The following is a 12,044-nucleotide window of genomic DNA, read 5'->3' as shown; positions in this document are numbered from 1 at the left end:
AGGATATATTATTCTTGGCTGGCAATTTTTTTTCTTTCAAGGTTTTATATATGTCATCCCATTGCCTTCTTGCCTGCATGGTTTCTGCCAAATAATTTGAGCTTAGTCTTAATTGTTTCTCCTCTGTATGTGACTTTTTGTTTTTCTTGAGCTGCTCTCAGGATTCTTTGTCTGTCTGTGGTTTTAGTGAGTGTGATTATGATATGCCTTGGTGATTTTCTTTTGGGGTCTATCCTATATGGGGTTCGCTGAGCTTCTTGCATGGTCAGCTTTTCATTTTTCATGATATTGGGGAAGTGTTCTGTCAGAAATTCTTCAATGATCCTCTCTGTGTTTTCTGTTTTCTCCCCATTCTGGAACTCCAATCACTCACAGATTTTGGCTTTTGACTGTATCCCACGTAATTCTCAGGGTTTCTTCATTTTTTTTCATTCTTTTTTCTGATTTTTCCCCAGAGTTGTATCCAAGTGTTTGTCTTCAATTTCACTGATCCTATCTTCCATCATTTCAAACCTGCTCCTCAGCCCTTCTGTGACACTGTGCATTTCTGAAGTCTTATTGTTTATCTTTTGATTTCTAATTGTTGTTTTTGTATGATCTCTAGTTGAGAATTTACTTTAGCATTTTGTTCCTGTATTATTTTCTTGAATTCTTCCATTTTTTGTCTGTATTTTCCATGAATTTGTCTGCCTTTTCCAAGAATTTATTTTTTCCTCATTTTTGTCTGTTTTTTGCTTCAACTCTTGGATAATTCTGAACATTAGAGATTTGAATTCCCTATCAGTTAGGTCTAGTGCCTTTTCTTCTACTGGAAGGTCATCTGTTGTTTTATTTTGGACTCCTACTGGAACCATCCTGACTTGTTTTTGTAAATGTTTTGATATTGTCTGCTGTCTTAGGGGCATTCAGTGGTTATTTTCCTCGTTTATTGATTGTAGATTTGTTTGTTTCGCCCTGCTTTTTTGTTTTATTTGGTTATGTCTGAGCAGGCGAGCTGTGCATTCTTTGTTGTTTGCTCGTCCGTGGGCATGATACTTTTCACCTCCTTCTCCAGTGGGCAGGGTTAGTCACTCAGGTATGGTACAGCAGGGCAGGTCCAGCTGAAGGGGAGTGGCTGACAGTGCAGACCGGGAATCAGTGCAGGGTGGGTTCCAGTAGGCCGTGCCTGTGCTGCTTGGAAGTGTGATGTTCAGCACACGGTGCAGGTAGGCAGGAGGGAGGAGGTAGATTGTGATGTGTGGAGCTAAGATGGGTATGGGAAAGATGAGAAAGAGGAGAGAGGAACAGGAGCCAAAAACATACCCAGAAACAAAAAAGAGTGCTAAGGGAGCTTCCTATTGGAGTGGAGAGATGAGAGACTGAGAAATGGGGAAAAACAAAAATGAAAACATAAGAAAAAGGGTAAAAGAAAAAAAAATGAATAAATTGCGAAACTGGAAATGAAGAAAGACAAAAAGGGAATAAGAGAGAGAAAAAAACTAAAAGAAATAATAATAATAAAAAAAAAAACAAGAAAAAAGAAATGTCGCCAGGGATGTCCCTGTGTGTCTGTGCAGAGTAAGGGACTAGCTTCCAAGCCATGTGGTACTGCCTGGCTAGGATGGGTTTCCAAGCCGAGAAAAGAAAAAGAAAACAAACAAATCAGAGCAAACAAACAAAAAAGCCCTGGGGGTCTCACCAGAGTGGCGGCACGGGTCAGGGGGCAGTTTCACAGTCGAGCAGTGTTTCGCAGCCTTTCAGGAAGAAGCAAAGATGACACACGGAGCCAGGTATTTGAGAGAAAGGAAGGGGAGGTGGTGAGAGGTAAGGAAGAAATCTAAAGAAGCAGAAAAAAGCAACACCAACAGCCAACAAATGGCACTCAGGGAGCTGGCCAGTGCAGGCAGATGGAATCCAAGCGGCACTAGGGGAAGCTCGTGCTTCCCAGCCAATAGACTGTGGCTGCAGCAAACAGAGGAGGCTAAATGGGGGTGAAGAAGGGTGGGAAGTGGGAAAGCCTATATCGTGGGTTACTGGTTTTTCTGTCTCCTGCTGAAAGCTCTGTGAGGCTGCTTTCTCGTACCTCCTGTTCGCTGATCTCCGATAGGAGTCCAAGATGGTGGATCTGTGCTATAGTAGCTGATAGGGGACCTCTGCATGTATCTCTCCTCATGCTCTGTTCTCGATTGGTTTCTTATTCCATTCACTGCTTGGCTGAGTTCTTTATCTCTTCATTTGATGCTTAGGGTTTCAGGCTGACGTGTGACTCTATTTGACTTAGTTTTTCTGATCTTTGCTGCAGAGGGATGGCGTGGTGCTTCCGAGTATAGCACCATGTTGCCCGGAAGTGTGTGTTTGTGTTTTTTTATTACTCTGTTTTATTTCACACTAAAGTATTAATTACCCCTTAGCAACAGAAAAACTTGCTAAGCCATTTTGAGAATCTCTACGAGTGGAATTTATATCAGAATGATAAACTACTATTTCCTATATCTATTGTTTAAAATATCTTCTCAAATACGCTATGACATTTCTTATTCTTTATTTATAAAAACAAACCTCCCCCACCAAAAAAACTAACCTTTCTGTTGTCCTGATATGTGTGTGTGTGTGTGTGTGTGTGTGTGTGTGTGTGTGTGTATCTCTACACACACATCATTTTTGAGGGTAAACAGTTGAGAAGTAAGTAAAATAGTAGAAAAGGGCATATACACCTTGTAATTACTGTTGAGAAATGGGCACAATGTAATAACAAGAACATGTAATGGCTTTTATTAAACTGAATAGTGATTTAACCTATTCAGTTAAGAATAATTTAACATAACGCTAATGATGAAATAAATCAATTCCAAGATTGTTTATTATATCATCTACCCAACCTGAAGTCACTAAAATAAATGAAATTTAATCTTCACTCCGCTCAAGTAGACAACTAACTACTTAAATTGTCAGATATAAGCTTTACATCAAGGCATATCTTTAATAATATCTACCTTCTTCAATTTGAACTTGTTAGTTTTCACCCAAGGGCTAAAACTGAATTTCTGCCAATAACAAATACTTGAATTTTGTCCACTTTAAAATTGTGAAAAATTTCAAGTTTTAAAGTTCACTGGAAGATCAATAATTAACATCACTCTTGGCAACACTACCTTGATGTGGTCATACAGAGTATATTTTTGTCAGTAGTTTTAGAAGCCTTAAAAATTCTGAAAACGAAGAATTACCTGTCTGCCAGGATGGAGCCCTGAATTGTGGTAAAAGAGTAGTTCCTGAAGAAGCAGCCTGAGCAGTTCGGGATTCAACAGCAGAAAGAAAATTCATCACTGAAGATTCTTTAGTGTTAGTGATGGCACTGTTCACATTAGTTTCAAATATTCCAGAAAGACCTGCATTTGAAGATAAAATATACCTTAAAGAAAAAAATATATACTTATATGAAATTATATTCCTAACTATATTTTAAAAAGGAATTTCTGAATATTGAGGCCAAAAATTTCTACAACCCTAAACTGTTTTATTTTGAAATAGCAAATATTAATTTGACCAAGCACATTTAAAATTTAAAACCTCCAAAGCTGCACAAAAAAATCTCCCAACCTGTTATCTAGATATTCCCTATTAGTAAAAGACAAAGCTTTTAATCTCATTTTCATTTTAATATTTCCCATGGCATGGTTACGCACTATACACATTTATAACCTAACACATGCAAATTGATTTTTTTTTTCTTATTCACTAAATGGTCCCAGATTCATGGTGTATTTCACAAGAATTGTTACCAGTTGGCTGAGGTGTGGTAGCATATCCTGGAAGCTGATGAGAGGCTGCAAAAGTCTGTCTCTGAAGGAGATCTGCTTCAGTGTGTGAGGGATGTCCTTCTTCATAGCTTAAACTAGAGGATATTAAAAAACAGTGACCAAAAGCATATACCCAAACCATATGCATATCAAAAAATTTCTAGGATACCAACTATCAAAAGTGGCAGAAGTCTCTGACGAAATCCCTGACCTTTACAGATAAGTCTGACAATATTGTCACGATGGGAAAAACATACTGAAGATATAATAGGAAGAAAAACAATCCGTAATATTTTCCTTAATTCAACTTTATCTCAAACAGAGCCCTTTTGCTGGGAGAGACAGCAGGGTACAGTTGAAAGAGTAATATCCTAGAAAACAGGGAAGCTGAATTCATTGTCCAAGCTCTATTACTAGTTTATGGTGTGACTTAAATGACTTACTCACTATGGCACTAATTTCCTTATATGTATGAAAAATGGCTTGGACAAAATTAACTCTAAGGTCCCTTTAATTCTAACATTCTATGGAATCAGATAATTCAAATAAATTAACACTGTTTCCCAATTACTCACCTACATAATTTCAAACAATTTAAGAAGCTGTTATAAATGCGTGTACAAGTTTTGTGTAAACGTAAGTTTTCATTTTACTGATTAATATTTAGGAGGGCCAATGCTCAGTTGTATGGTAGTACATGTTTAACTTTCTAGAAACAATCTGTTTTTCAATGGATTCCAAAGTGGCCATACCATTTATTCTGCATTCTCACCAATAATGTATGACTTTCAGTTACTCCATATCCTCGTTGGCTAGGTATTGTCAGTTTGTTAAAAGAAATTTTTTTTTTAATTATTTTATTTTAGCCATTCAAATTGATGTACAGTAGTATCTCACTGGTTTTGTCTGTTTTTTGCATTTCCTCAATAATTAACAATGTTAACCATCATTTGCTTTATGTATCATCCAGAAATCTTCTTTGGGAAAGCATCTGCTCAAATCTTTTGCCCATTTTTTACTGGGTTGTTTGTTTTCTTACTGAGTTTTGGGAGTTGTTTATATATTCTGTAATCAAGTCCTTTGCTGGATATATATTTTGCACCAATCTATGGCTTATATTTTCATTCCCATAGAGTATCTTTAGAATTAGAAGAGTTCTTAATTTTGATCAACTTTTTATTTTCTGGATTGTACTTTTGGTGTTGTAGCCAAGAATCTTTGCCTAATCCCAGGTCTCAGAGATTTTCTCTTGTGTTTTCTTCTTAAGTTTTATAGTATTACCATAAGAATTGAAAATATGTTCACACAAAAACTTGTACATGAATGTTCATGGCAGCTACTCATGATAGCCAAAAAGTAAAGACAGCCTAAATGCCCACTAACTTATGAATGGATAAACAAAGGAATTTTATTCAGCCATAAAAATGAATGAAGTACTGATACATGCTAAAACATGGATGAACCTTAAAAATATTATGCTAAGTGACAGCCAATCACCGAAGACCACATATAATATGATTCCATATATATGAAATACCCAGAACTGGCAAATCCATAGAGACAAAAAGTAGATTAGTAGATGCAAGGTGCTGGGGAAAGACAAGAATGGAGAGGGACTGCTAACGGCTATGAGGTTTCTTTTTAGGGTAGTGAAAATGTTCTGAAATTAGTGGTGACAGCTGCACAACCTTGTGGATATACTGAAAACTACTGAATCGTACACTTTAAAATGGTGAATTTTACGGTATGTGAATTAAATCTCAGTAAAAAGAATAGTCACTCAGCCTTACTGGTCCTTGGTAGTTTTCCATGAACTGCACACACTATCAAACAAGGTGGTTACAGATAAGCCTTATTGCCATGTACGTCTTCAATCTTCTATGACTGGCACATCTCCATATACCAAATAGTGATGTCTTGTTAATTTGTATATAATATCTTTATTATTTTAAACTAAGTTTTCAGAAGGCATTACAGCTGATAGCCACTGGTTTAGTGGGTTTTTGTTTATTTTTTAAGCAAAAGCCAATTATTAAAAACAAATTTATGCTGAAGAAATAAAATCTTATGCCTCAAAACATGGTCTTGTTTCTAATTCCTGTATTTGGACCAGTACATGATCTCCTTTGAATAAATGTACATTTGCTTAAGAAAGGACCTGATGTGGCCCAGCATAGCCTTTCCTAGCCCCAAAGCTTTGGATGAGAGGTAGGGAAACAGGACTTTTCCAAACCCTTCAAGCTCCAAACATTACATGAGCTAAGGCCTAGGGAAGCAGAATGAATTAAAGGATAAGGGTTACAGCTTCCTTAATCTTAATATTTCTAGCCTAGCATAAAACTTCAATCATCCATCTTCTCCCCACACACTCTTGAGTAGGGTACTAACTCAATCTTGAGAATAAGGAAGGTCAGAATTTTGCAGGGGGAAGTATAATGCTTCCTTCAGTTGCTGTCACTTACATTCCAAAAATACTGACTTTTTTCTCAAAATCAAAACAAATCAAAAAAGATAAATTATTAATCATTTCCATTCTCTACTTTGTTTACTTAAGTATGAATATTCCTTCTCTAACATTATTCACTTTAACAAAGAAAATAATATCTTAAGGCAGATGAGAAAGCTGAGACAAAAATCTCATCTAAAAATGGCAGTTCATGGCATGAAGATGGTATATGTTCATAAGGAAAACTTCTTTTGAATACACTATTGAGAATATTTTCTTTTATATCCAGACATTAATAACACATACAAATGTATTCCCTGAGTAGCATACTCTTATGTCCATAATGCTTAAGAAATAAAGTACATTTTAAGTTTAAAAATCAATTAGCAAAAGTTCCATGAAATATTTTCAAGCCCAGGTAAAGCATTAAGTTACTCAAGTAATGAATGATTTTTGCCTTCACTAGTCATACCATTTTCTTAATGTTGAAGAATTTGGCCACTGGAAACTCTCCTTGAACTTTGAAAAGATTGTGTTAGTCTTAGATATATCAACCTTTCACAACTGAGAAAATTAAGAATCCTGAATTGAAAGTTAGGAGCCCCAGATTCCAGTCCTGATTCTGCAAACATGCTACAAGACTTTGAGCAAAGTCACTTAACCTTTTAGAGTTCTAGGTTTCTTATTTAAGAAGTCTAATGTTCTTTGCAATTCTAATATTCTGAATTAAACTAATATCTTTACTTCATCTAGCACATAATTCACCCGTATTCTCTAGCATAAAGTCTGTCTTCTAAATTGAGTACAGAAATAAACACTGAGTTCACCAAATTAACCTTGCGTGTGGAACACTAACGTCTCTAGACTTACCCATTTCAGCATGCTCAACATTTTTTCAGTCAATTTCTCTCCCATTAGATGCCAAATATTTTATATGTATCTTTATTTTATTTTAGCTAATCACAGTCTGAAAATTAAAAACAAAAACCTGAAGCCTATAAATAATCATCTCTTACTAAGGAATTCTTAATCGTGAAATTGAAAAAAATTAATTCATGAACTCTGAGGAGGCAGATTGTGGAAAATTATAGGTCAAAATAAAGTTCTCACAGAAATCTTCCAAAAATTATTTATCAGTAGTTCTGGAATGGGACCGTACAAATTCACTTCTAAAAAGCTCTTGAAGTAATTCTACCTTGCAGTAGAGAATCACTACCTTAGAAAGATAACCTGATAAGCAGTGTGGAAAACAGAAAGTAGGAAAACCAACATCCCACAGTAGAAATCCAGGTAAGAAATTATATGGGCAGAATAGTGGTAACAGATATTTGAGAGCACTTAAGAAAATTGACAAGACTTGGCCAATGGTGACTTGAGGGGGAATACAGAATGATAGCGAGACACAGGCTGAACAAATCTGGAAGGGTTCAATTTTGGATGCATTAAGTTTGAGGTGTTTATAAGTGATACTGTGAGAAATACTGAAAAGAGGGTTAATGAACATTCCCACTTAGAGCTCAGGAGAGAAATCTGAGCTGAAAATAAAATTGGGAGTCGTTACCAGCTGGGCTTTTTTGAAGTCATAGAAGTAGATGGAACTGCCCAAGAGTGTGTTGCAACAGAAGTGGGCTGAGGACAGAATCTTTGGGGTTCCTACCTTTACACATATGACCAATGATATTAATTACTTAATCTCAAGGATATTATCTGGAGTTCAAGATTCCTTGCAACACAGCTAAAATCCTACCTTCTCTCTTCCCACTCAAGCTATCATAGAAGAACGTGTATGAGTAAAATTATAGAGATCTGCTCTATTTTACTTAAAGAAACAAGGCAATCATCCATAATTTAATACTTTTACAATGAATCACTTAAAACATAAATTTAAGGGACAGAAGGAGAAAAAGAAAACCACAAAGAAAAATGAGAAAGTTTAACTAAAGGCTTGGGAGGAAAACAAGGAATGGGGTCTCAAAAAATCAAGGGAAGAGTAAGTTTTAAGAAGGGAGGGATCAGCACTAAATGCTGCAGCAAGATCTGGCAACAGGAAAATTGTTAGAGGAAATAGTAATCACATATCAATCACTATAATACACATATTACCTTCAATCACCATTATAATATACCCCTTCCCCCCAGGCTAGAAAGTTCTATAGAACTGAAGGCTGTAACAAAAACAGAAAAAGCAAACTGAAACAAGGAAGCAGTTACGATGGCATAAGACAGGCACAAGGAGTAGGGGAACATACAGAAGAAACTGTATGTAAATCATAATTTATGGTCTATATCTAAAATGCCTTTTTTGATTTTTACTCTCTTTAGCTTTGATCTTAAATCTTTCTGTTAAAAAAAAAACTCATTATATTGGCACTATAACTCTAGAACATTTCTAACTTATCCATTTCAGCACGTTCATTATTTTTCAGTTAACTTGTGTCAACATGTATTTATTGAGTACATACAACATATATTTATTAAGGCACAAACATGACAAAGTTCCAGCCATCAAGACCTATGTAATACTGGGAGGTTAAACAGCATACACATGTCTAGCCTGTAAAATAGAATAAAACAAATAATATGGCAAAGACTGATAATTCATTTCTTTATTCAACAAATATTGGATGTTATGAGCCAGGCATTGAGCAAGGCACTGAGGATGGCACTGAGGATACCACAGTAAACAAGACAGGATCACTGTCCCAGAGGAGCTTACAGTTTAGATGCGATGGGGTGACAAATAAAAGGAAACCAACTAATAATTACAAACTCTATCATGTGAATGAAAAAAGGGGCTACAGAGAATAATGGTGAAAAGAGGACAGACGTGATCAGCAAAAGCATCCCTGAAGAGAGGATATTAAAACTAGCCCTGTGCCAAACCACAGGAGAGGAAGAGGAAACAGTTATGCAAAGGTCTGAGGTGGGAAAGAGCTGGCATATGGAGAAACTAAAAAAAGAACATACTTGGAGTGTGCTGAGAAAAAGATAGCAGCTGGAGAGGTAGTAGGAAAGGGTCAGGCAGAGCTTTATAGGTTCAATAAGGAGTTTGGCTTTTATTCCAAGTGCAATGGAAAACAACTGAAGGATTTCCAAGCATGGGAGTGACTAAATTTACATTTTAAATGATGACCCTAGCTGCTACCTGGAGAACAGGCCAGAGGGAGTCAAGAATGGAAGGAGTCCAAATCATGAGGCTTTGGTGGCAGTCCAGATAAAGGATGATGGTGCCCTGGGCCAGAATGATGGTAGAAATGGAGGAAAGTGGAAGGTTTGGGGATATACTTTGAAGATATCACTCATAGATAGATTAGAGGGCAGGGCATGTGTTGGTTTTAGCAACTGGATGGATAGCAGCATCTTTTATTGCAATGGGGAAGGACTGTGGGAAGGGGTAGGAAACAGAATTAAGAGGTGGGGGGATTAAGAATTTAGTTTTGGACATGTTAATTCTTAGAAAGTTATATGCTGGTGAAACGTCAAAGTATCAAGTAAGCATGTGGATATAAGTCTAGAGCACAAAGGAGATGTCTGGGCTGGGGAAATTAGATTCTTCCATTTGTATTCTGGGGCTTACCCCTCTTTCAGTTAACTGCTCCTGCATCATCAGTCTTCTCTACTGAATCATTCCTCTCTGAGTATCTCCTGTGTTTTTAAAAATTATCTTTTAATGCTGATGGGATACTTTGGAAATAGTAGTAATGTTTGTACAGCATGATAAACGTATTCAATGTTACTGAATTGTACATGTAAAAAATGTTGAATTGGCAAATGTTTTGTTATATGTATTTTTACCATGATAAAATAAACTTTTTTAACCCTACAACATCCTCCAGCTACCCTTACTTTTTTTTTCCTGTTCCTTTTCAAAACCAGTCTCCACTTCCTTTCTTCCCATTTATTCTTCATCCCCCACCCCCAGATTGGGCTTCTGCTTCTTCCATTACAGTGAAACAGCTCGTCACAATCAATAAGGATGTCTTTGTTGCCAATCCAAGGCACTCTTTCCTGTCCTTATCCTACCTGATACTCTAAAGCTTTTGATCAGTTGACCAAGATCCTTGAAACAGTCTCTTCTCTTGGCTTCTCTGATATTGCAATCTTCTTGTGCTACTCATTCTTCGTCTCTCTTCTCCATTTCCTGATCTTCTGCCTAAAACCTGTTCCTAACAACCTCATTCCTAGGGCTTCTCTCTTCTCTATCCCTAGGTAAATTCATCCCTTCCATGGCTTTAAATATTCCTGTGACCCAGCTTTTCCTAAGGAAATAATGAAAAATATGTGCAAATATGTATACTGTTTATCAAAGCATTGTTAACAGTAGCAAATAACAGTAGACAATTTTAATGTCTAACAATGGAGATTGCTTATTATTTTACATCCATATAAGGGTTTATTATGCAGCCTTTTTTTGCTGAAGATGATTCAAAAATGGCTGCAGCAGTATATTGACAGGGAACTGCCAGAAATTCAAGCCGGATTCAGAAGAGGACGTGGAACCTGGGATATCATTGATGTCAGATGGATCTTGGCCGAAAGTGAAGAATATCAGAAAGATGTTTACCTGTTTATTGACTATGCAAAGGCATTTGACTGTGTGGATCATAATAAATTACGGATAACATTTCAAAGAATGAGAATTCCAGAACACTTAATTGTGCTCATGCGGAACATGTACATAGACCAAGAAGGAGTTGTTCAAACAGAACAAGGGGATACTGTGTGGTTCAGAATCAGGAAAGATACACATCAAGGTTGTATCCTTTCACCATACTTAGTCTGTATGCTGAGCAAGTAATTTGAGAAGCTGAACTATATGAAGAACGTGGGATCAGGATTGGTGGAAGACTCGTTAATAACCTGCGTTATGCATGTGACACAACTTTGCTTGCTGAAAGTGAAGAGGACTTGAGGCACTTACTTACAAAGATCAGAGACTACAGCCTTCGGTATGGATTACACCTCAATATAAAGAAAACAAAAATCCTCACAACTGGACCAATAAGCAACATCATGATAAATGGAGAAAACACTGAAGTTGTCAAGGATTTCATTTTACCTGGCTTCACAATCAACACCCATAGCAACAACAGTCGAGAAATCAAATGATGTATTGCATTGGGCTAATCTGCTGCAAAAGACCTCTTTAAAGTGTTGAAAAGCAAAGATACCACTTTGAAGACTAAGATGCTTCTGACTCAAGCCATATTTTCAATCGCCTCATATACATGCAGAAGCTGGACAATGAATAAGGAAAACCGAAGAAGAATCGATGCCTCTGAATTATGGTTTTGGCAAAGAATATTGAATATAGCCTGGACTGCCAGAAGAACAAACACATCTGTCTCAGAAGTACAGCAGAGTGCTCCTTGGAAGTGAAGATGGGGAGACTTCATCTCACATACTTTGGATGTTTTCAGAAGGGACCAGCCCATGGAGAAGGACATCATGCTTGGTAACGTAGAGGGTCAGCGAAAAAAAGGAAGACCCTCGATGAGATAGACTGATACAGTGGCTACTACAGTGGGCTCAAACATAGCCAACAATTGTGAGGATGGCACAGGACAGGGGAGTGTTTCATTCAGTTGTGCACAGGGTCGCTATGAGTTGGAACTGACTCAACAGCACCTAACAACAACATGCAGACTTTAAAAATGCTATAGTATAACTTTGTTTAATGACAAAGAAAGATGATTAAGGTAGATCAGATTAGGAGAAAACAGATTACACATATGTACAACAATGACTTCACTTTAGTTAAACAGATAATGTATATGGTTGTATGCATCAAGGTAGAAGAAAGGCTGAGTGGGTGCCTT

The 12,044-nt window shown here is 36.8% G+C and overlaps 1 protein-coding gene across 4 annotated transcripts in view; it reads right to left on the bottom strand.

Annotated features, from left to right (window-relative positions):
* QSER1 (glutamine and serine rich 1) overlaps window positions 1-10,717 on the bottom strand; it is a 57,035-nt gene extending 46,318 nt beyond the window's left edge. For all 4 annotated transcript variants that reach the window (XR_002825204.1, XM_023738070.1, XM_023738079.1 and 1 more), the window contains exons 1-2: window positions 3,762-10,717; window positions 3,207-3,368 (exon numbers count right to left, since the gene is read on the bottom strand). Coding sequence is in view for 3 of the 4 variants with exons in the window: in XM_023738070.1 (XP_023593838.1) it covers window positions 3,207-3,368; window positions 3,762-3,927 (328 nt within the window). In the remaining variant the exon portion in view is untranslated. The remainder of the gene's footprint in view (window positions 1-3,206; window positions 3,369-3,761) is intronic.
* Window positions 10,718-12,044: the final 1,327 nt, after the last annotated feature.

The sequence above is a fragment of the Trichechus manatus genome, unplaced genomic scaffold (assembly GCF_000243295.1).
Source record: "Trichechus manatus latirostris isolate Lorelei unplaced genomic scaffold, TriManLat1.0 scaffold00006, whole genome shotgun sequence".
NCBI lineage: Eukaryota > Metazoa > Chordata > Mammalia > Sirenia > Trichechidae > Trichechus > Trichechus manatus.
The sequence above is the reverse complement of the archived record's forward strand: the minus strand, read 5'-3'. Positions and strand labels throughout refer to the sequence as shown.